Source organism: Trichoderma harzianum (assembly GCF_003025095.1).
Source record: "Trichoderma harzianum CBS 226.95 unplaced genomic scaffold M431scaffold_17, whole genome shotgun sequence".
Lineage (NCBI taxonomy): Eukaryota > Fungi > Ascomycota > Sordariomycetes > Hypocreales > Hypocreaceae > Trichoderma > Trichoderma harzianum.
Window position 1 is genome coordinate 416,599 of NW_020209265.1, and position 22,484 is coordinate 439,082.

Sequence of the window (22,484 nt, forward strand, 5' to 3'; positions counted from 1 at the left end):
TTAAGCTCCTGCAAGTTTTTACACATTTGTTCTACTTCCAAGCCTTGATAAATCGTTCTTCTGCTACACCTACGAATTTTGCTACACATAAGCAATGGAGCGTCCAGTCACGCCTCCGGCGGCTGCGACCAAATCGCAAGCTACGTCATCTAAAACCCCGGAGATGACAAGGCGCATTGTACGTTTGCTTCCTAGATATCTAGAGGATTCCCCGGCTAACCAGAGCACAAAAATGCTACAGGAAGAGAGTCGCCTACGAGCCAAAGCCATCCGCGAACAGCGAGAAGCTGAGCAGCGAGCCTCGGGAACTGCGGAGGTGCCTCCCAAGTCAGCCGCTGGATTCATACCTACCGAACATGTGCATGTCTCGAAACCCGCAAATGGAAAGCGGCCACTCAACGAAATTTCGACGGGAGATATTGCGGCTGGCAACAATCGTGATGGACGCAACGTGGGGGACGAGGCGGCCCTGCGACCGGCAAAGAAGTTTACCAAATTTGTAGACTACAACATGAGCTCGATGACGGACACAAAAGGTGGCTTCCTCTCTATGGAGGACGACCCTCACAACTATGCGCTCGGCGTTCAGAAGCCCGGCCAGGCAGACGAGCAGAGACCGAAGGGCATGACGATCCAAGAATGGGAAAAGCAAAAAACGCTACAAAACTTGAGGAGACTAAAAGCAGGTCCTTTTGAGCCGGGTATCAGTGTTCTGGACGACCAAAAGACGAGGAAGAAGTGCCGAGAGTGCGGAAGTCTGGAGATTGACTTTGTGTGGGAAGAAGTCTTTCACATCTGTGTTTGCAACAAATGCAAAGACAAATACCCCGAAAAATATTCTCTGTTGACAAAAACAGAGTGCAAAGAAGACTATCTCCTGACAGATCGTAAGTCGAGCCTCGTTTCTCTCTCACGCAGATTGGTACGTTTTGGAATACTGACGAGATTTTGCCTCCCTTTTTGACAGCCGAACTGCGGGACCCCGAACTGCTTCCTCATTTGAACAAACCAAATCCGCACAAATCCCACTGGCACGACATGATGCTCTTCTTGCGGTTTCAGGTAGAAGAATACGCCCTCGGTACGAAATGGGGTTCGGCGGAGGCGCTGGACGCGGAATACGAACGGCGCGAATCGCAGAAGAAGGCCCGTAAAGAGGCAAAATTCAAAGAGAAACTACTGGATCTTAAGCGCAAGACGAGGACTGAAGCGTTCCGACGACAGGCAGGGACACTCGGCAACAAGAATGGGGCACCAAGCAAGTTTGGCGATGCTGTGGGCGGAGGGGGCCGACATGTGCACGAATGGGGGCGAACGGTCGAGAACGAGGAGGGCATGACTGTCAAGACGTGCGTGACGTGCAGAATGGAGGTGGAAGAGTTGGAATTCTGAGCGATGCTGCGCAATTGGATTCAACCAAAGGCCCAAGCACCCAAGTTCTAAGTTCCCTTGAACCACGTCTTCAGCCTAAGTTGATAGGGAGGTTGGCACAAGCTGGCTTGTCAACCCCCTAGCTCCATAGAGGAGTGGTGCGTCATCAACCTTACGACAGCCTGCCAAGTTGTGACATCGAAATGATTTTCACAATTACCGCTGCCCTGGCCATGCACTGCAGTCAAGTTGTTTGTCAAGCGAGGCGCAAAACTGGACCAGAGTGGGCTCCAAGTGAGCCCCTTTTACCCTGGCTGGCTGAAGATGCCTGTTTGCTTCGATTTGAAGTATTCATCTACCGACCAATCTCTTGGACCTACCGTTGGACTAAGTTGCCGCATATATGACTGCATCGTAAGATTCGCAGCATCAAGGACAGCTATGTGTGCTGTCCCGCTTTTCGGAAGTCATAGACTAACAGGCATGCGAAAAACAACAGCCGAGTACCCAACTGTCACTCCGGTATACAGTCATCACATGTTTGACAGGACAAACTTCGTGCCGGAAAACCAACCGTCAATCAACCTCGGTGGGAGATCGGCTCTTGTAATGCTCCGTCCAGAGTCGATGACTGGCGCCCGCATGGTCTATCACACAAAGGTGGATATGCTATATATATTTCATCACACAGCAATCACTCATAAGCTATTCAGGGGGAAAATGACAGGTAACATGGCATCTCGTCGCATGCAACTACTTTTGGCCGCTTGACCTGTCGTAGGGCTGCGCCTGCGCTGATTATTGCCATTATCAGCACTCATACTCCATCACATTGACAGTGCTAGTATTCCTTTACGATGCACGGATCAGTAGCAGCACTGCGAACTCGTAAGCTTATGCTGGGCCGCCGCAGAGGCCACCCGCATCGTTGGAACGAAGAGATACATCCCGTTCATCGGATGCGCGGATCCGCCGCTACAGCAGCCTTTAGCAATGTCGATTCGATCAGATGGATCCGTATGGCCAAATGGCACGAACTGCTCCGTACGATGTTCCTTGTGCCCGATGGATCATCGGAAAGCCAGCACTGCTGCCATGAAAACACCAAGGTTTAATACTACAATGTGGACAAGAATCCATGGGCCAAGGCAGCATATTATACTCGGAGAGTCTGAGCGATGCATGTAAAGGAGTGATGTGCTTTGCCTGCTTCTTCTTTTCTTTTTTCGAGTGACAGCCTATTAATAGGCGATGGCCCGTCTGTTGGCCATTATTTCCCACTACGCCCATGATCCCTGCTTTGGCGACTTCTTTCTCCCCTTCTCTCGTACTCTATTTTCTCTTGTCTCGCGTATTTCCGTTTTGTGTCGCATGACACAGCTGCAAAACGGCAATAGCAGCATCGGATCGGCCTTTCTAGCGAGATTGACACATGCTTTCATCAGATCCAATAGTCCTATCCCTATTTGCTTTCCTTTTTCCTCACTATACTTTTTCCATCTCCTGAACATCAACCTGTAGATTTGAGAAATCAATGTTTTTTCCCACAGCAATACGAGTGAAGAAGAAAAAGAAAAACCCGTACAGCCAGAGAGGCGATGGCTGAGTCAAGAGAATGCGACAAGTTTGAGCGACCCAATCGCGGAGGGTCCGACATGCTGCTGCGAACCCGAATTCTCCACAAGGCCGTCATGTCCAGGGGGCAACAATAAAACCCGCGGGCTTTCAAATCAGACCTGGTCAAAACGCTCGGTTCTTATTGTGTGCCGGGCTCGAGTTCTCGACCCAGCGGATCTTTTGTGATTACAGCACAATGACAAAGAGAGATAGAGAAAGACAGCGTTTGCGACATAATGCCCGTACTCGTACGAGCAAAGAAATGAGAATCCGCAGCTACCTTGCCAAAAAGGACTACGAGTACTATTGCGAAGCCCATAAACAGTATCAGTGTGGTCGACACCGCCATATCAGACATACGAGGAAAGCCACTTTGTTCGAAGCACGCCGGCATCTATCCCCCAATGTTCCCCGCGCGCTTGCGGCGCTGGAATTCCAAAATGGTTCATGGCGTTGGCGTTAGCATGACTCCGGAAAGACTACTAAGCTGGCGACGTGCCTGGCCGTGGTGGAGAAGTGCTTTAGCCCAAGGGGCTAATTTTACCTTGGACAATCTTATCAGGCAGGCTGACCATCTCTCTTGGGATGGGACGCTCCGCCCGGTTTTTAGACTGGGCCTTATTGCGACGGTGACAGAAGGTCTGAAAATGCCTTTTCTTGTTTCCAAGGAAAAGGGAGGACCATGTTAGAGAATGGCCGGGTATGGAGAAGATGCCCGGGGGGGTGAAAGATTACCCAAAGAAGCTACTGTACTAACGGAGAGGCCCATCATGCTCACGGCCTGTTCCTGTTCTTGTTCCACCAGCCTCGACTGCGACGGGCGGCCGTCCTAAACGTGGGATGAAGCTGAACGTTGGGACGTGCATTCCGTTCCTGCTTCCCACGTCCCCGGCATGAGGCTCCCCCCATCGGTAACTGCTAGCGGTGGCGTCGTCCATTGCGCACGAGGGTGGAGCAGCCGTTGAGGCCGGCTGTCGTTAATTACCAGTACTCTGTCCTTAATGGAGTTGCAGAAGCACGGAGTACGAGGTACTTGGTTGTTGGCCTGGCCTGGGTTGCTACAGTACAAGTACAGGGTGCATCCCACCTCCTTATTAGTATCGTCCCGGGCGCCCTCTTGAGACGAGAATAGGGCTTCGTCACTCTTCTCACATTGGCGTGGGCTCGGATATATACATGGATGGACGGTAATCGGGCTCACAACACCACTACCAGATGGGACTTGGGGTGATTGAGGACTTCGGCATCGTGGCCAACCAAGTTAATTGGTCCCTAACTGCCACTTCCATAGGTTTGACAAGCCCTCTCTGGCCAATGTTCCAAGTCATTTCTTGCTAACTTTAGCTTCTTTTTTTCTCTTCTCTGCCTGTAGTCATCGTCGTACTTCGCCTCATCTGTCGAGCGTGTTTCCACCGAGGCAGATATGGCCGCCTCGGCCTCGATGACTTGGTAACCTTTGTTTGCCTCGTCATCCTCATCGTCAGCTGCATCTGCTCCAGCATTGGCATCAGCTACGGCCTGGGGCGGCGAGAAGACACTCTGGAGCCGGACCAGCTCGAGCAAGCCATCAAATGGAACGCCATCATTAACGCCGTCGTCATCTGGTCCTTTTCCCTTCCCAAGTTCGCCATCATCGCCATCCTCAAACGAATCCTCGACTATGGAACTAAGACGACCGTGCTCTTCCTGAGCCTGGCCATCACCTGCCAGGCCTGCTTCCTCGCCGTGTCGGTCTGGTGGTTTGCGCAGTGCCATCCCGTAGCCTACCAATGGGACAAATCTATCGAGGGGGGCTCGTGTGCGAGCGGCGAGGTCTTGACGAGCCTGGCGTTTGCAACGTCGGCGTACTCGGCCTTTCTCGACCTTTTTTTTGCATTTTATCCGATTCCCTTTATTATGAGGCTTAACATGCCTCTGAGAAACCGACTGGCCGTGTGCTTTGCTCTTGGGCTCAGCGCCATGGCATGCGCCGTGTCAGTCTACAAGCTTACAGTATTCCAAGATGCCTTTAGAGAGATGGAGCAGGATCGCACATGTGAGTTATCAACTGGGGGGAGAAGAGAGAACATGTGGAGTAAAAAAGAAAGAAAGAAAACTCTGGAAAGGATCAACATTGCTAATCTTGATATTACGATGCAGATTCAGTCCCATACCTCGACATCTTTGGTGTCGCCGAGGGGGCCTTGCTCATCATCGGCGCATCGCTACCCGCACTGGGCCCTATGTTCCGGGTGCTGAAGTGCAAAGTCACCTCGTACGCAAGCAACAGCGGCCTGTCGCGCCAGTCTGGCGATCGCAGCCAGAACCAGTCGGGGACGCTCACCAGCAGCAACTGGCGAGGCAAACGGGGCCACGAGTTCGACGACGAGGAGATTGTCTCGTCGGCAGGGATGCACTCGAGCGTCGATGACATCCCGCTCGTTGCCACGGCGAAGCCCGTCGCGCGATATCATGAAGATCCCTTCAAGGATCAACGACAGTCGGTCGATAAGCCGGCGGGGTATGCCTACTAAACAACACCTGAACTTCATGGCCCTCGTCGTTTGTGCCCCGAAAAACTTGTTCGTTCAGGGAAATAGTGCTTGACGATCATCTGACAACGCCCCGTTTACGACTCATTTACACAATTCTATTTTACTCTTTTTTGTTGTTACCCTTTTTGTGTCTTTTCTTTTGTGTTACTACCATGAACTAAAACCCTCAATATCCCCTCTCTCTCTGCCGGCTAAAGAGGAAAATGGGTTGGGGGCATGGGAATCATGAAAAAGAACAAGTGCATCGACATCCGTCCGTCAAACTCGTACCGGAAGTGTGTGCGATAGGAGGTGTTTGCCCGGTGCAGGTTGATTCATACAAGGTAAATTGGGGGTCACCAGGACAGAGAAAGAGGGAACTGCATGCTGCAGGGGGCTAGTCAGGCACGGAGGCGTCGTTTACCGGGGTGGCTGAATATACATGTAAGGTGTAATGTCCGCATACATGTGAGCTATCATCGTTTGGGAATAGGTGTCGGGAGTTGTCATTTTTTTTGTTGCACCCCCCTGGTCGACTTATTTGCAGTCCCGGCTGCGAGGTTGAGCCGCGGTCGAGGGAACAAGGGCAGGCGGGCCATTCGCTCCGCAAAGACAAACGGACATTTTTCAATTGGGAGGATGGATGGGAGGGCTGCTATCGATTTGATTCCCTTTTTTTTTTTTTTGTTGTCGTGGATGGAGAGGCGGAAACTGTCATTATCATAGAGGCTGGTTCAGAACCTGTACTGTACATAAAGCGATACTATCAACTTGTTAGAAATTTACCAACAAGATCGCCATAACACGCAACCTTACCCACGTGCCGCCTCTCAATTTCCAACCGGATGGATACCGTTCTTGAATCGCAATCACTGGAGAAGAGACTGTTCAATCTACAGTAACGCAACTACTTCGGCGAAGTGCTCCTCGGCGTGCGGAGCTCCCCATCCCTGCTAGTCACAACTTGTGCCGTTGCAGAAGAACCAGGTGCCAGGTCATGCCAGGGCACCATGCAGGTACTAAACAGTTACTCAACACCAACTAAAAAAGTCGCTTGACAAGGGGAGACGAAGGGAAGGGAAGTGAAGGACACCAAAAGCAAAAGAAGGGCAAAATACGTTCGTATCGTAGCGTCCCTTTTTGGGGCACTGATGTGCAGGCCCGCCTCTCGCCTTTCTCTGCCGTCTTTTGACGAAGGAACCAGCTGAGAATGACGGCAACAAAGACGCCACTAGATCTCTTTTCTTTTTTTTTTTCGCCTTCGTAACTAGCTGTTCTAAGCTGGAAATGTCTTGGATCGATATCCACGCAGTGCCCGTTTTTTGTTTGCATTATACTCGTACGTACGCACTCCAAGGCCAGCCCGCGCGCGCCATGTGTGATGTATCACATTCTAAGCTTTTTTGCCAAGAAAAAAACTTGGGGGAAGGTTGTTGCTTGCTTATTGCCGGTCCGTGACGGAGTTTCTGAAAAGGCGCAGCAATCTGGATGGGATTCTCGCACGCCATTATGCCTGGATGACATATAGCAGTCTTGTCACCTTTCAGTCACAGTTTAGCCCCTTTGGAAGTGCGGAGAAAGATGGATGACACCCTCTTTCCTTTTCTCCTTGCGCGTGCCTAGGTATCATCGTCTCACACTGTTCCGCCAGCCGTTTTGGCCATCACAGTCGCATTGGCATACTTCGTACCCCAGCCACAATGCTGCCCATGTTGCGACGGCACATGCATGTTCGATATAAATTGCCTTGCTAAACCCGGAAGCTTTTGCTGTATAGAATTGCTGATTCGGAAGGCTGCAGCAGCAGCAGCGCCCCCCAAGCCTTGTAAGTTCCGGAATCCTCTCTGGGGTTGACAAATTGGGAATATTCTACGCGGACTGCTCCAAAACAGCAATTCACCGCTGGGTTCTTGCAAAATGCAAGACGTACCTCAGAGACCGTTTGTCTCGTCTATGTCCCTTGGCCGATCAAAAGCTGAGCGCACCCGTGCGCGCGGTGAGGTCCCCCCCCCTGGAGTATACACGTATATAGCGCGGGGGGGAGGAGACTAAACCGGAGGGCCTTGTTCCGGAGACAGCCTTAGGTCGAGAAGGTTATGTCGAAGCGGGAATCGCCTCTCCGTGGGCGGCGGAGAATGAGTGGGATGGGACCGGCTTCTTGGTGCGGCCGAGTGGCCAACAAGCTGTGAGATGTTGCCTTGACAGCTCCGTGACCCTGGCTCTCATAAAACTGTAATTTTCTCCATTGTAGCGGGCTCCAGCGGCCGAGTCATGCGTAGCAGTCTCGATTGTGCTAGCATCAGAGTGCCTGCATTCTAGACAAGCTACTACAAGAAATTAGCCAGGTAAAGATGTGATACATCAGAACAGACCGCAACGTTTTGCAAAAAGACAGCCTGATTTGCCCAGAGCTTCATCCTCCTTGGCCCGAGTTCCTGGAACGGGGTTCGGAGCATGACCTAGAAGGAGGACACTTTTGCTCCTCTGGAGAGATGTTGAGTGTTGGTCCATATTTCATAGTCGCCCACGAGACAAATTCATCGTGGAGCCTCTTGTCTTGAGTAGGAATCTCAGCTCGTTAACGAGTTCGGTTCCGCCGGCATCTGGATGGAGAGAAAAATGACCCCGTCGAGCTGACTATGGCTCCTCGCTCGGCACGTGGCGAGAATGGCCAGAATTGTTCATGATCTTCACGAAATCATCGTATCACAAGACACCGTTAATCTGGTACCATCCTACGGGTAAGACTGTGGCATCAAGATTACCTTTAGGGTTGAGTTTCGTACGGACTTGACGAGGGCTGAATCCCGTGTCGTTACACACTATTGTCTCTTGGAAACAATAGCCTTTACACTTAGGAGACCAAACGGTCAAGGAATATGGCACGGCAGATAAGGAGTTGGCTACTGATTCACGTGATGAACCAATAGTTCGCCATGACACTCCTTGGTAACGCCCGACTGCCGGATATTGAAACCAGGACTGGACAAGGGTGTGCCTTCTGGAGCAGACATGGGCCTCGGAAGAAAGCCATCCAAGTATGGAATATGGAGTAGTCATAGGAGTTAATTGATGATCTTGAGGCGGTCAGTTCCAGGCTCGTGTTGATTTTAATATGTGTTACAGGTGAAGATCGGGCACAGACGAGTGGAGTCTCACCACGGTCAATGAAAGGGTACGTTGCTCCGATCCTTGACTCGGTTCGCTGGGGTAGCCTCAATGTATTATCCCTGCTGCTCATCTCCTTGCTTTTTTTAAGATTTGCTGGAGACTCGCTCTTCTCCGTAGGGCACGGAACTTATTGAACGGTTTGCTGGTACCGTTACGTATCAAGTACGTTTCAGCTGTTGGAAAGTGATTGCGCGGGAGAAAACTGTCAAAAGGCATGCAATTACTCTTTGTGGGACCCTTGCCATGATAACAGCGATAAGGAGCCGCGGCTGACGTAGCTTTTAGCCGCTGTAGAGCAAGACTTTGTCATCTTATCATCAGGACTGAAGGTTTTGAAATAATATGTCGGCTCAATGCTTGGATGCTTCGAATAGCTCAGATCTCTTTCACGCCTCAAACTGTCTCAGCGGGCATCAATTGTGCAAGTACCATAAGACGTGTTGTCGAAAGTTCTTGACCGTGAGTAGCCGTTCTGCTCATTGAGGGTTTGTCTGTTGGTTTGTTTTCTATTAACAACCTTGTTGTTCAATGAAATGCATGCTGATATCGTGAGTGTCTAGGGTAATCTTCAGAGGAGTTGCTCTCGCGCGCAAGTACCATCGCGTATGGATGTAGTATCAAGACAGCATCAAGACGTCGTCGATGCATTCTTTCAAAGTTGCGGATTTGGCAGTGTGGAATGGCCGGCAAAACATAGCTTTTATATGTTGCTAGGACGGTATTCTTGGCTTTCTCACCACGGCAAAGTCAGATGCCGTGTAAGATAAGAATAGAAACGACATCATACCATTGCTGACCATTTATAACAGAGTTCGCAGCTCTGTCTGCCGGAGAACGATCACACGGCAGATCACACGGCAGATCCAGCCTCGATCGCTCACAATGAGCAGCTTATATCGGAGTTAATTCGATATCCTGAGCTCTTTTCTCCTAACCAAACTTCTTTATTAGTACGGCTGAAGCCTCATCAGGACGTATTGGATTAGTCAAAACGAGACCAATCACGCCTTAGTGGAGATGATGTGGCGACTGCACGGGCCGCTGGTCTCACCCGTCGCATTTGATTGGCCAATCAATATTTCCAAAACGGGACAATGGGCATAAATTTGATCGAAAAGAGACCTATTTTGAGCCTTTTTGAAGCTTTGCAACTCATATCTTGTCATTGGTGAGAAAATGTTGTTAAAGTTGAGTTGATAGAGTTCTCTCAAGAATATGGGAAACCTGCCCGCGCTGACAAATTAGCCATTTGTCAGGAGCATAGCAATGGCCGAAGGGTCTGACGGAGATAAGCTGCTGGATGTTAAGCCCCTCACGACTCCATTGATTGGGTAAAGAACGGAAGTTCGTTGCCGTCAACGTTGCCGTCAACATCCAAAAATTTCGTCGGTGTGTTTTGTTCGCGCAGTCGGTCATTTATAAAGGAGGAGAGAGAGGGCGTTGAAGAGCCCAAGTCGCTGAGATCGCAGCTTTCTTCGCAGGAGAAGAGACGATTTGAAAGACAAAGACGACCTGCCGGAACCGATAGCGATGGCAACGACTGCAGAAGACACCACGGGCGAAAAGGCTTCAACCGGCCTCTCCAAGCTCCTCTGGACACCACCGTGGTTGAGATGGAATCCAGAACAGAACTTCGAAATGTCATGGCCTCTGACTTGTATTTTTGGATTTGTATGATGAACATACCCTTGACCTTTGCGATGGCGATGCTGATAGACGATTCCAGGTGGCAGCCTTTAGTGTCGCAAACCTCTACTATACACATCCAATTCTTCACATCATAGCGGAAGATTTCGGCATTACGGATGAGCGGGCTTCGCTGGTTCCAACAGTGTTGCAGGCTGGCTATGCTACCGGCTTGCTCTTCATCGTCCCCGTTGGCGATATTGTGCGCCGCCGGCCGATGATCATAAGCTTGGTTTTCGTGACATCGTTGTTTGTAAGTTGATGGGGCATTGGTCACCTTTTCCGTTTCCTCGAAATCTTTGCGATTGACAATTTGAATGATAGTGGCTTGGCTGTACTTTGACGAAAACGTTTGAATCCTTCCTCGGCTTGTCCTATGTCGTTGGTCTCTTCACCGTCACACCGCAACTCATGTTTCCTCTGACTGTGCGCTATGCCCCGGCTCGACACCGACCCACCATGACCGCCATCGTCATGTCTGGGCTCGTCTTTGGCATTCTGGTAGCTCGATTGCTTTCCGGTATTGTGACGGAATACACAAACTGGCGAAACATCTACTGGATGTCGTTTGGCTTGCAGCTTGCAATTGTACTTACCGCCTTCTTCCTGCTGCCAGATTTTCCTGTGTTGCGACCAGGAGCGTCTTATCCCAGTATCCTTGTAAAGATGGTAAAGCTGCCTTTCCAGCAACCCGTGCTAACGCAGTCGGCGCTCATTTCTTTTTTGCTCATGGGAATGTTTACTTCGTTCTGGACTACCTTGACGTTTCAACTCGCGGGGCCGCCCTTCCATCTATCGACTCTTGTCATCGGTCTTTTCGCCCTGGTGGGTATGTCGCCGGTTCTCTTCAGCCCAATCTTTTCACGACTGGTGATGACACGCCTGCATCCGAGCGGCACCTTGATCATAGGGCATATCATACTACTCGCGGCGGTTTGTATCGGAACCTTTACTGGCACTTTTTCGTTGGCCGGACCTGTCATCTGGGCGAGTATCGGAGACTTGGGTATGAACATTGTAACTGTTTCGAACCGAATGGCATTTGCAAACGTGGAGCCGACTGCCCAGAACTCAGTCAACTCGGTCTACATGGTTTTCACTTTCTGCGGCCAGCTGTTCGGAACAGCTGTAGGAAACAAGCTGTACGCAAGCGGCGGATGGATCAGGAGCGGCTCTCTGTCTATCGGCCTCATCGGCGGCGGCCTGCTGCTTGTTCTTATTCGAGGACCACATGAGACAGGCTGGATCGGTTGGTCTGGTGGCTGGGAGTTGAGAACTAAGGTACTGCGCGCGAGAGAGGCGGCGAACTCACAGGAAGTATCTGAATCTACAGAGCATCCGTCTGATGAAGAGGCAGCCGTTCCGCAAGAGACTGAAGTGAAGGAGAAGATTTGAAGCGATAGAAAGAGTTAAAATGATGCCATGAGAAAGAAAGTAGAAGTAGAAGTAATTTTTTACGTGCCTTCCTTAGCAATACTTTAGATAATGATTTCTTTTTGTTGAAGATAAGATACCTAATCTTAGGTTGGTTGTTCTTGCCTTGGTGCCTGATGGCATGTCGGGTGTTAAGTGTTTCACTTTCACGTGCTAATTTGAGCTTATTTTTCAAGCTCCTGAGCAACATAACATGTATCGCGGAGATGATAAAGACTTCTCAACACATAGAGCCCTGCTAGAATGCCTATCAAGTGGGTATATAATGATTGGTGAGCGTTACAAGAAAGAGACCAAATGTAGGAGATTGAATTCCGCGAGAAAAAGACACGCTCGTATTGTTTTGTACTCATGGAGAAGCAAATGCTGTCCCAGATATTCTCCTCCCTCAGTAGTAAATGTTGGTAATGCTCATAACGACTCCCACCAATAGACTCAATGCTACTCCAGAGCCTACAAAGACCTGCCATTTTTCACTCCATACATCTGAGCGAAGTAACCAGGCCAAACTCCCCAAGGGAAAAAAGAACCCCACCATCATGCCGCGAATCATGACGTCCAGCATGTTGGACATGCCGTTGAGATCGTCCTCTGCAGCAGCATTCGACGAAGGAATGCCTCCAGCATTGCTGTCGATCCATTCATCTTCCATGTTGCGCAGAGTGTCTGGTGAGGGCATGGCGTCCGGCGCAAAGCCTTCTGTGCGAATGGAGGCAAACTGTGTGCGAAGCGTCTCGATTTCCGACTGCGTGAAGCCTGTTTGGAGGAGACGGTCGAAACCACGTGGACGAGGTCGAGTCCATGATGAAGGATTGCCATTTGGATGGGATGAGGCAGCGCTCGATGATTCATCAGGGGGGTTGGCCGCAGCAGCCTGCTCATCGGCGAGTTCTTGGGGCGAGAGCTCATCGCCAATAGAGCAGTTGATGTATATCCTTACAGGAGTCACACCATCGTCCACAGCTTTGCCCTTTCCTTTGGATTTGCTCTTGGAGTCGCTGTCATGAGTTGACGGGGATGAAGACGGAGGAGGAGGCGGCTTGATGCTGGAACTGAGGGCTGAGGAATCGGGGAGCAGGCGACCCTGGTAGATGAAGCGAAGGCGATTCCGGGACGCAAGGCGCTCTCGTATTAGGTTTTTCAGAGATAGAATTGTTGTGGTTTGCGGAGACGGAACATCTAGGTCCAGATCTGGGAGGGAATTTGAAAACCGGATGGTGAGATGATATGGGAGTGAGGCGGTTGAGGACGTTGAGGAAATCGGTAATGCAGGTGCTAAAGATGCCATACTGATGGCATTGTTCGGAGTCGAGACTTAAAACTAGAATATGCAAGTCAAAGAGCCTGAAAAACAAGTGCCAATGCTTTGTGGATGTAAGTTTGATGGTTCGTCAAAATAATAGCGAATACGTGGATGATAGATGGAGAGTCGAGTATCATCTGAAACTGTCACTGAAGTGACGTTGACAACACCAGACACCTAAACTCATTGGAGCCAATGGTATTCAGCGGGGCTTTTGGGGTACAGCAGCCCAGTCCAGGTCGTTTGGGGCACTAGTGACGCCAATGGGCCGCTGGAATCTGCGACTGCTAGCGTGTTTATGGCATAAATTGTGGTGCTGACCGCCTGGCAGAATCGCCAACTTTCTAGAAACTCCAGACCAAAGCTGCAGCAACTAAATCGCCGCCCTGCATTCGATTCTATTACAGCTCTGCCAATCCCATCGCCGCCTCGTCGCGCCAGCCGTCATCATACAGCCTCTTGGATACGTCGCGACTACCTACGAGCGACTGAGCGGCAGCAACAAGGCAAACCATGGTGCGCCTGAGGGGGAGGCTGCTGACCTGCTTCTATTGCGGGAAGCGGTCATCCATCAGATACGATGGTCACATACGCGACTTTCTCTGCACCTTTTGTGAGGCGAGGAACTATCTGGACGAGGTTCGTATCACATTCCTCGACTATAATTGGCGCAAACTGTGATATTCGTCTATCTTTGAATAGTATCGATGCTGACAGAAGTATCTAGTATGGCGATGTCACCGACCCTCCAGCCCTCGAATCTTCCACACCCAAGCGATTCGTCAAACAATTGCCATCCCAAACACTTTCACCTACGGAGAGTGTTTTCTGCGAGAATTGCCTAAAGAACCAACGCCTATTTACCAGATCATTGGCACAGTATTTCCCCGACGACCCCTCTCATCCAGAATACGCCGAACGCGAGCGCAAATACTATCGCTACCGTAGAGACCTGGAGAAGCGCTATCCTCAAGAATGCGCTGACTGCAAGAAGAAAGTTGACGAACGCCTAGAGCAGGCTGGCTACACTGCAAAAACTGACCATCTGAGACGGATGTTGGAAAAGAGTAGAGGCAGAAGAGTTCCTAAGAGGATGACTTACCTTGATGTGGCAAACACCATAGGACGATGGCTGTGGTGGGGGGGCTTTATCATTCAGATTGTCTGGCACTTGGTGAGCGCCTCTGCCGTTCTAGACAAGCGTGAGGAGAACGGAATGTATGATCCGGACGATCAGGGCACGACAAAGCAAATGATTGTTGCATGGTTGAACTGGTTACGGGCTTCCCTGCCCGCTGCTGAGACGCTAATTGGATGGAGCATTAGAGTAGGATTTCTCTCTGCTTGGTGGAATCCGTACATTGTGCAGCTTGTTCGTGGGTTTACACGGCACCTCTTCGGATTCGCGCAGTGGTATTGCTTTCAAGGCCTCATCATCTTCTTTCGACACATTTTCCGCTCTGTTCTCCATATGCAAGGAGGCCAGGCCCAGTCCACTGGGGCACAGCTGAGTGCGCATTTTGCAATGGTTTCTATCATGGGACTGGTAAGTACTAGTATATCCGGATTTGTTTTCTTTGCTTTCTCACCTCATATCAACCGTTCATCGCTGACCAAAACTTCAGATCTACTATCTTGCTCGGGGGTCTATCAAAGTCGATACCACGCCGCTATTTAAGGTAACCAAGAGGACGACAACCGCAAACCAGAAGCCTTCACCGGCGCCGAGAAGGAAAATAAGAGAACCAAAGACTCTTGCCGAGGCTCTGACTGAGGCCCTCGAATCGGCAAACCCGTCACCAGTCAAAACCCCAACGCCTATCAAATATCCCACACCTCAGCGGCCAATGAACCCATTGCCGCCTTCCCGACTCAGCAAACAACCATTCCAACCAGCTCAAGATGAACTTTCTTTTGCCGGCTTCAGCATATCAGACAAGTCTCCTCAAAAGGGCCTTCGCGCACAGGATGCTGATGCAATGGATTGGTCCCCTCTACCGAAGCATGCTCAAAAATCGCAATATCGGGCATTTCAAGACCCCCCCGTGTCCAAACTTGGCGCTCGTCCTTTCGGCCAATCCCCTACCCAGCCTGATGCCGGGCCATTCTGGTACAAGGTACCACCTGCACCGGTGAACCCAGCACGGCGATTTCGTAACCCCCCCAGTGCTCCTCTGTTTAAGAGAGCGTTTTCAGTTGAGCCAAGGAAGGAAGAAGGCAGTTTCAGCTTCGGAATGGGCCATATGGATGACAGGCGAGAAGAAATGCCGAGAGCCAGCAGTGTGGACTTCAAGAGCCCCAGCTTCTTCGCACCTGAGGGTCCTGACGAAACGGATGCCCTGGCAGATGCCCTTGGACAGAGCTTCAGTTTTGCCAGCGTCATCGACGACGAATCCGACTCTGAGAAAACCGTTGTGAATGAAGATATTCATCAAGTTGAGATCCCTATCCTCTCTAGTTCGCAGACCTCACATAAATACGACCTCTACATTTTGATGGCCATCCTTCCTTCTTGGTTCATTCCCCAATTCATCACGACTCCTTATGCTAGAGAAGCGCGACTCGCTATCTTAGCTATTGCTGGCATCATCGCCATTCGCAGTGTTGGAGGTGCTACCCACCAGATCTTACGTGGTGGCGCTGACTTGTCCAGACTGGCCATGTGTGTCGCTTCCATGACGAGTGTGCTTGAGTTAAGTGCCATTTGTTGGACAGGATGGCAGCTATGGACGAATGAAAGCGACGTGTTCCAACATGGCGCTTCTGTGTTAGCCTTTATGCTGGGACATCAAGAATTGAGGGGGTTTTCCTTGAGACGGGGTTCGTGATACTAGAAACGGCTCCGTCATTTCTGTCTTTTCCATCTTTTTGATGCATGGTTTGCGAGGCATTTGAAAGCTTAACCCTCCTGATAGGGGTGGCAGTGTAACAACGGGGATGAAAGACCAACCGAAATCGGACTGAATTTTTATAATCATGGTGTAATGGACATTGGCGGAGTTTTTAGGATAGAACGGCTATAGCATATTAGAATTAAGCATGTATACGAATGTATAGGATGAGGGAAAAGGCTTTATGGTAGGTAGGCATGGGAACGGATTGGCATAATGGAGCAATGGTGATTTTGACTTTGTGTAACTTCTAATGGCTGTGCATTCATCTCTTATAACAATTGTCGCCTCGTGTGACTGCAACGCCCGATCTATTGATAATATACAGGTGCTCATACAATATATGGTGCATCGATAAGATCATCAACTATAGGAGCCGCATCATAACGCTATGAATTTGTATACTATCATTGAACCTACATGTAGCTTATACATGCCATAAGCCGAAAGTAAATGCAAATATGGATCATTAATGCTTTTCATGCAAATGGCTTGTAAACCGTTGATAATCCGCTGCTGTCAAAGCAGGACCCTTGTCTGACTTCACCTCACCGTTCTGCATAGTCAGTCCATTATTATGGACATAACCCATCCACTTGTTCGCCAGATTCTCGCTGAGCTGTTGAACCTCGTCAACAGGTCCCTTGCTGCACAAATATTCGCACACGGTACTGTCCGCATCACCCTCAGCGTCATAGTAAAAGATGCCGGGGACGGAATCAGCCGTGCAATAGCACTGCCAAGATCGGTAAGTTGTGGGCAAATGTGTTGGACGAACGGGGTTCTCAAGTGCAGCTTGAGTCTCTGGGAGAGCAGCTTTGTTGCGCTCCGTTGTATCGGTCATCATGTTGATGACTCCAGACATGTATGAGATCTGTTGCTTAACCCAGGCTTTGGGCATCCGTTGCTTCTCGTAGAGTTGAATAGCTTCGGGGATGGAAATGACGCCGCGGACAACCTCACTAATGATACGGCCTAGAAAGGCACCGTCCTCCATGGCTGTCGCTGCGCCTTGTGCCATGTTGTTTTGCATGCAGTGGATTGCGTCGCCCATCAGTACCACGTTCTTGTGCTTGTTGGACCATGTTTCCACGGGAGGCATCTGCAGAAGGGGCCATCTCTGTGTGTAGTTGACCAGTTTGAGGATCTTCTGAATGATCGGGTGGTAATCCTTGTAATAGTCACGGAATTCCTCAATATCGACCTGCTCCATTTTTGTCACGTAGTCATCTCTGCAAAAGGCGGTGACAATGTTGAACTCTTTGCCTCCTGAAATGGGATACGTGAGGATATAGCCATTGGGACCGGCCCAGACGTCCATGTTGTTTCCTAGGTAAGAGCGCGCTTCTGGGATTTCGTCGAATATTTGCTTATACGTCAACACTCCACGGTAGGCGGCGATCTTGGAAGTGGCCTTGGGAACGATGCCGGGCAGCAATTGTGATCGAATGAAGGATTTAATGCCATCGGCGCCAATGACCATGTCAAACGAGTATTTATCGCCAGTAGTGGTCTGAAGATGGACACCATCTTCCAAGTCTTGCATCTCATTGACACGAGCCCCCACAATCACCTTGACGCCATGGCGACGTGCCGATTCAGTGAGGCCATAATGCAAATGGTCACGTCGGACAACAAACCTGTAAATGAATACCGCAGGTTAGAGGAGTACTTTATTTGGAGAAGTTAACTTCTTACCAGGGGAATCCAGCCTTTTCAACTAAGTCAGAAGCTAAAGAGTGTGCAACCATAGTGGCATCAGGACCGAAGTATGTGTTACATTCGTGGTGATAGACAATGTTATCACCAATAATTTTGTCTACGCCCCATCTCACTAGGAATCGAGAGACATTGGGAAACATCTGAGGTATTATTAGATAGATGTAAATGGAGAAGATTCATGGAGTCTACATACCTGAATTCCAGCACCAATCTCGCCCAGCTCATGAGCAGCTTCAAGCAGAGTCACCTTTGCTCCAGCTCTAGCCACTGCAATGGCCGCAGTGAGTCCTCCGATTCCTGCTCCCACTATTCCGACATTGAGAGTTTTCTGACTCGCTGTGTATTGGCTCATTGTGGATGGTGACTTTGGGTTGGCGCTTTGCTTTATATGTTTGATATCAGGATGTGGTTGGATTTGTATTCAGGTTGGCTGTGTAGTTGGACATGAATAGAAGAGCGCTGGACATGACCCTTTTATATGAGAGACAACAACAATCCCATCTCCATCTGCTTCATGGCCTCAAACTTCCCCTCTCCCCCTCTCGAAGGAGCAATAGAGCATTAGACTAAGGAATAGTCTTGTCTACGATTATGTCATAATTCAGCGCCAGTGATTCTTAGCATAGATCCTTCGTGATGCTTGCGCTTGAGGTGGGAAGGCGGGATTTACCCGCTTACACTAAACTGGCAAAGTTGCTCGAATGGGAACCTCGTTACGGAAGTATCGAATGCGTTACTCTTATTTCCATAGTAGGCACACCGAACAAGATGAAAACGTGCGATTTTCCGAGGTCAAAATGCCATATTATGTGAAATCCCCTGTTTTTTATGGTATAGTGTCAGGAAGGGTAGGATTTTGAGGAGAGTATCCCGAGGACTAGCACTACAACACCTCGGATGTTGGGGAGCGATGTTGTCACAAGAAAATGTCAAACATAAGTCATGCCCAGTATGTTAGAGATGGTGAGTGTCTATAATTATAATTGCTTGAATAAGGTACAGGAATGCTCAGATGTCGGGCTATTTACCGCGTCATATGCTGATGATCGTCTATATTATTGCACGAAAAGGACAGCGCTCGGTGAATTGAGCCTATCTTCATAAGGACATATCTCATTGATCGTAACGAATGGCAATCTCTACAACACACATAATTAAAGTCATTCACTCTCTAACCATATATAATCACAGTGATCAACCAACTTGACTCATGCAGCTGGAGAGCAGTCACTCCATCATCAATACAACCTGTCCTTTCGAGTGGTCAGCAACATACGCCCAGACTCAGACACACGGCCTGAGTCCTTTGCTCCGTTAACATAATGTTCGATAAAAATATATTAAATGATCAGTCAACTCCGTGGATTTACGCAGTCTTAGAAATACGAAACTAGATGTTTGAGTAGTGCTATCCTCAATGAGCGAAGCTCCACCTATCTTCGTCTTCGGGTACATCAGCACTACGGGGATTAAATTTGCCTATTACAGGATATGAATCTCCCGGATAATTAATCCTTCCCGCCATTGTCTTTGTGGATTATGGAAAAGTCCGCCATGGACAATTCGTCCAAGTCTTCGGAGGCGTCAAGTCTTCAGAGGTGTTCTGGGAGTCGCACACATGCACCGCTTCTACATCTCAGCTTGGGACCTGGTGGGCATTTTGTTTAACATGTTTATGCATATGGCAACCCCAGATTATAATAAAGACTCATACGGACTCATACTTGAAGACCCGTCAGTCCGTACCCCGTACATGTCATCCGATCTATATTGGCCCCCCGCAGCAACTCTGTTGCCGACGCCAGGGGCCGCATAATCTATACCATATTCGTCTCTTACCGGTCAATCATCTCCTCGATTTTAGTCATCCGACCTTTCACTATTTCATGCAGAACTCGACCCAAGGGCATGGCAATCCAATCAGCCAGGGGGTTGCGGTAAATACCCGCCCAGTAGCGTTTTTTCTCCGATCGCTCGGGGCCGGTAACTTGGCCGAGCCGGATGCTCCCACCCCATCACCAGATCCTATTGACCTCGGAGCGGTAAAATAGGACTGGCTGTTACCGGCTCAGATTTATGGACAGCGAGAGAGCCGTATTGCTAATTTCTTTGTCATCAACAACCTCGACCGGATTTCTCGTCTTTGCTGTGCTCCCACATTTACTTCGGGCAGTTGGGGATTTTGCGCCCGCCACCGTGTTTAGTTGGGACCGACAGGACTCGGCTGCCTTGCACAGTTCATCAAGCAAGTTCACTTGCTCCATATTGCGAGCCTCTTGGCCAAGATGGGCGACCCGAGGTTTACTTGCAACACTTGTTCAGCCTCATTTGGGCGGTCTGCGCATCTGAAAAGACATCAACTTTCCCGTAGGTCATTCTCGCCCCGTTCTAGAAGCACGGCTAAGCGGTGTCAAACGAGACTATAACCGTACAGACAGCGGCCATGAATTACATCAATGCACTTATTGCTTATGGAAGTTCACTCGCAGGTATGCAGATCTTGCCTATATGTAAGCCCCACTGTGCTATTCGAAGGTGACTTATAGCTTTTGTATCTAGAGACTCCCTGCGTAAGCACTGGAAAACTTGTCTCTTGAGAAAGGCTGCTGGTCATTCTGTTCCTAATCCGGCGACACGAGGAAGGAAACGGAGAGCCTGTGATCAATGTGCAAGCAGTAAGCGAGCATGCGACTTTAATTCACCTTGTGGGACTTGCTCAGTGAGAGGCTCCTCGTGCTCTTACTGTCGCATGAGCTCGTTTCAAGCGCATAAACCAAATTCGTACAGTTTCCAGTCAACGGACGATGCTTCTCCTTTGGAAATGCTCCATCGTTTGACTGGAACTGATGGTGAACTTATGATAGCTGCCAAACCAACCTTGTCAATGTCGCTGGCATTGTCACCATTCACCCTGGGAGCTCTCACAACCAATTCAGCCCCTCTCAACTACTCTTGCTTCGTTTCAGACCAAGGAAGTAGAGGGTTATATTTTCAAGCTTTTGAAACTGAACGCTTCGAGTTTCTTCTCAACTTCACTTTATGCGGTGGCCTCGACATTTCGTTTAACTTTCTTACTTCGTCAGAGAAAGTACCTGGCAACGCTTATTTCGATAACTTCTTGACTATCGATGACTTACTAAGCATCGACTACGAAGCCGGTAGCAAGTGGGTTAAAGCTTCTGACGAGAGGAGTCGTGCCACGAATACTATGGAGTGGTTGTTTGATCCTCTTCTATCCCAAACAAAGGCAATATGCGAAAAGTTGCTCAATTTACCTGGTATCGACGAGCTTGTACCGGGTAACCGCTTACAATCATTGGACGAACAGTGCCTTGAGTTCTTCAACCCTCTGAATCTCCGCAGGCTGTTAAATACATACTGGAAAAGGTGGCATCGAAACTGCCCGGTTATTCACCCGCCCAGTTTCGACCCCTCTCAAGCTCCAGCAGAGTTGGTCCTGGTCCTAGTACTCATAGGGGCTTGCGTTTCCAAGTACCCCAATGATGCTCAAAATGCTCGAAAATGGTTGGAACCTGTTGAAAGGCTAGTATTTGCACTGCCGTGGCTGTCTCGAGAAACTCAGGGTAGTCAGGCAGATCCCACCTTGACGCGATATACCAAGTTGAGAATATTACAAACAGCCATATTGATGTGTGCTTTGCAAACATGGGAGGGATCGGAAAAGTCGAAAGAAAGAATCAGAAAACTTCGATATCCCTATGTCGCCCAAGCCTCTCAAGAGCTAGCATACCATCAGCCTGGTGAACAGATAGGTTCAGATTTGGCTGCAACACTACGACACTGGGATGAATTTATATTCGAAGAACAGATACTTCGGTAAGGAAAACCTGTTTATCTTCGGCTTCTCTGTTAATTGCGTGTTTTTGGAGTACTAATGCGCTCAAATGAATAGCACCAAGACCTACATCTTTCTGCTTGACACAGCCTTTACCATCTTCCATATGACACCCCCTCGTATCACAGTTCCCGATTTGGATTTTCCATTTTCATATCCGGACATCTGCTTTCACGCTCATTCAGGCCATGAATTCTTCCAGGCGGTGCAGCAGATATGTCCAAATTATTGTATATACAGAGAGACAAACATACACGAAGTGATTCAAATGCTCTGCGACACAACAAATACAGCTGCATTCGAGTCTTTTTCAGAAATCTCAGATCTTGGGGGATTTATACTGATTTCAGGTATGAACCTTTACAGAGTGAATACGAATGTTCTTGTCAGTTAAGTCAATTACTTACACGTATTCTTCTCAGCGATACATTCCATCATATTTTGCCAACAGATCTCTTGCTTCTCTTCACAGAATACTATTACGCCACTTTTCAATTCTTTAGATAAATGGCTATCATTGTGGAATAAGCGTATAAGCCCCACACAGATAGGTGCTGAAGCCCGTGTTGTAATAAATCGCGATGAATCTACGCCTTGTCCAAGTTTCTTACGCCATTCGCGCGAGTTCTACACGCTGGCGCTTGCAAAGTTAGAAATGATTGACAAGTTATATATCGCTGGGCAAACATCTCAAATAGCTGATACAGGTAAAGGAGGTGTCAAACAGCTAATCTCGGATATTAAACAAGTATGGCCATCTCGTGTGGGAACGACTATTGCTAGAGCTGTTTAACCGACAGTAAAAGACGATATATAAAAAGAGATCAATTATTAATGACATAGGATTCTCATGATTTGAGAAACGTTATCATAATTTGAGATGATATTTAATTTGGCATCCAATACCAGCACATGGTCCA

At 49.1% G+C, this 22,484-nt stretch overlaps 8 protein-coding genes across 8 annotated transcripts; 6 read left to right on the forward strand and 2 right to left on the reverse strand.

The window, feature by feature from the left end:
- Positions 1-94: 94 nt before the first annotated feature.
- Positions 95-1,392, forward strand: M431DRAFT_97149 (hypothetical protein; the record flags this gene model as incomplete). The annotated part of the gene is made up of 3 exons (XM_024924906.1): positions 95-178; positions 242-887; positions 968-1,392. 3 exons carry the CDS (start codon positions 95-97, stop codon positions 1,390-1,392), a joined length of 1,155 nt encoding a protein of 384 aa, XP_024769351.1.
- A 2,811-nt stretch (positions 1,393-4,203) lies between these two features.
- M431DRAFT_97346 (hypothetical protein) lies at positions 4,204-5,501 on the forward strand (the record flags this gene model as incomplete). The annotated part of the gene is made up of 3 exons (XM_024924922.1): positions 4,204-4,279; positions 4,361-5,023; positions 5,128-5,501. The coding sequence occupies 3 exons, from the start codon at positions 4,204-4,206 to the stop codon at positions 5,499-5,501; spliced, it is 1,113 nt and encodes a 370-aa protein (XP_024769352.1).
- A 4,701-nt stretch (positions 5,502-10,202) lies between these two features.
- M431DRAFT_9947 (hypothetical protein) lies at positions 10,203-11,753 on the forward strand (the record flags this gene model as incomplete). The annotated part of the gene is made up of 3 exons (XM_024925156.1): positions 10,203-10,343; positions 10,399-10,611; positions 10,683-11,753. The coding sequence occupies 3 exons, from the start codon at positions 10,203-10,205 to the stop codon at positions 11,751-11,753; spliced, it is 1,425 nt and encodes a 474-aa protein (XP_024769353.1).
- A 238-nt stretch (positions 11,754-11,991) lies between these two features.
- M431DRAFT_512821 (hypothetical protein) lies at positions 11,992-13,226 on the reverse strand. The gene has a single exon (XM_024919911.1). It carries the CDS (start codon positions 13,078-13,080, stop codon positions 12,181-12,183), a length of 900 nt encoding a protein of 299 aa, XP_024769354.1. The 5' UTR covers positions 13,081-13,226; the 3' UTR covers positions 11,992-12,180.
- A 382-nt stretch (positions 13,227-13,608) lies between these two features.
- Positions 13,609-15,923, forward strand: M431DRAFT_97270 (hypothetical protein; the record flags this gene model as incomplete). Its single annotated transcript, XM_024924914.1, has 3 exons — positions 13,609-13,734; positions 13,823-14,641; positions 14,721-15,923. The coding sequence occupies 3 exons, from the start codon at positions 13,609-13,611 to the stop codon at positions 15,921-15,923; spliced, it is 2,148 nt and encodes a 715-aa protein (XP_024769355.1).
- Positions 15,924-16,455: 532 nt separating this feature from the next.
- M431DRAFT_9950 (hypothetical protein) lies at positions 16,456-18,060 on the reverse strand (the record flags this gene model as incomplete). Its single annotated transcript, XM_024925160.1, has 3 exons — positions 16,456-17,626; positions 17,685-17,848; positions 17,902-18,060. The coding sequence occupies 3 exons, from the start codon at positions 18,058-18,060 to the stop codon at positions 16,456-16,458; spliced, it is 1,494 nt and encodes a 497-aa protein (XP_024769356.1).
- A 1,897-nt stretch (positions 18,061-19,957) lies between these two features.
- Positions 19,958-20,463, forward strand: M431DRAFT_67740 (hypothetical protein; the record flags this gene model as incomplete). Its single annotated transcript, XM_024921742.1, has 3 exons — positions 19,958-20,079; positions 20,147-20,197; positions 20,268-20,463. Coding segments are annotated over 3 exons (369 nt in total), but the record flags the coding sequence as incomplete, so codon positions are not given.
- On the forward strand, positions 20,166-22,379 carry M431DRAFT_20539 (hypothetical protein). The gene is made up of 4 exons (XM_024913385.1): positions 20,166-20,197; positions 20,268-21,545; positions 21,622-21,914; positions 21,987-22,379. Exons 2-4 carry the CDS (start codon positions 20,458-20,460, stop codon positions 22,355-22,357), a joined length of 1,752 nt encoding a protein of 583 aa, XP_024769358.1. The 5' UTR covers positions 20,166-20,197; positions 20,268-20,457; the 3' UTR covers positions 22,358-22,379.
- Positions 22,380-22,484: the final 105 nt, after the last annotated feature.

Bases quoted from the DNA above. Each gene is read 5' to 3' on its own strand.
- M431DRAFT_512821 (XM_024919911.1), bottom strand. From the start codon at position 13,080: ATGGCATCTTTAGCACCTGCATTACCGATTTCCTCAACGTCCTCAACC.
- M431DRAFT_20539 (XM_024913385.1), top strand. From the start codon at position 20,458: ATGAGCTCGTTTCAAGCGCATAAACCAAATTCGTACAGTTTCCAGTCA. The intron at 21,546-21,621 runs GTAAGGAAAACC...TCAAATGAATAG, and splicing joins TTCGAAGAACAGATACTTCG to CACCAAGACCTACATCTTTC. The intron at 21,915-21,986 runs GTATGAACCTTT...TATTCTTCTCAG, and splicing joins GGGATTTATACTGATTTCAG to CGATACATTCCATCATATTT.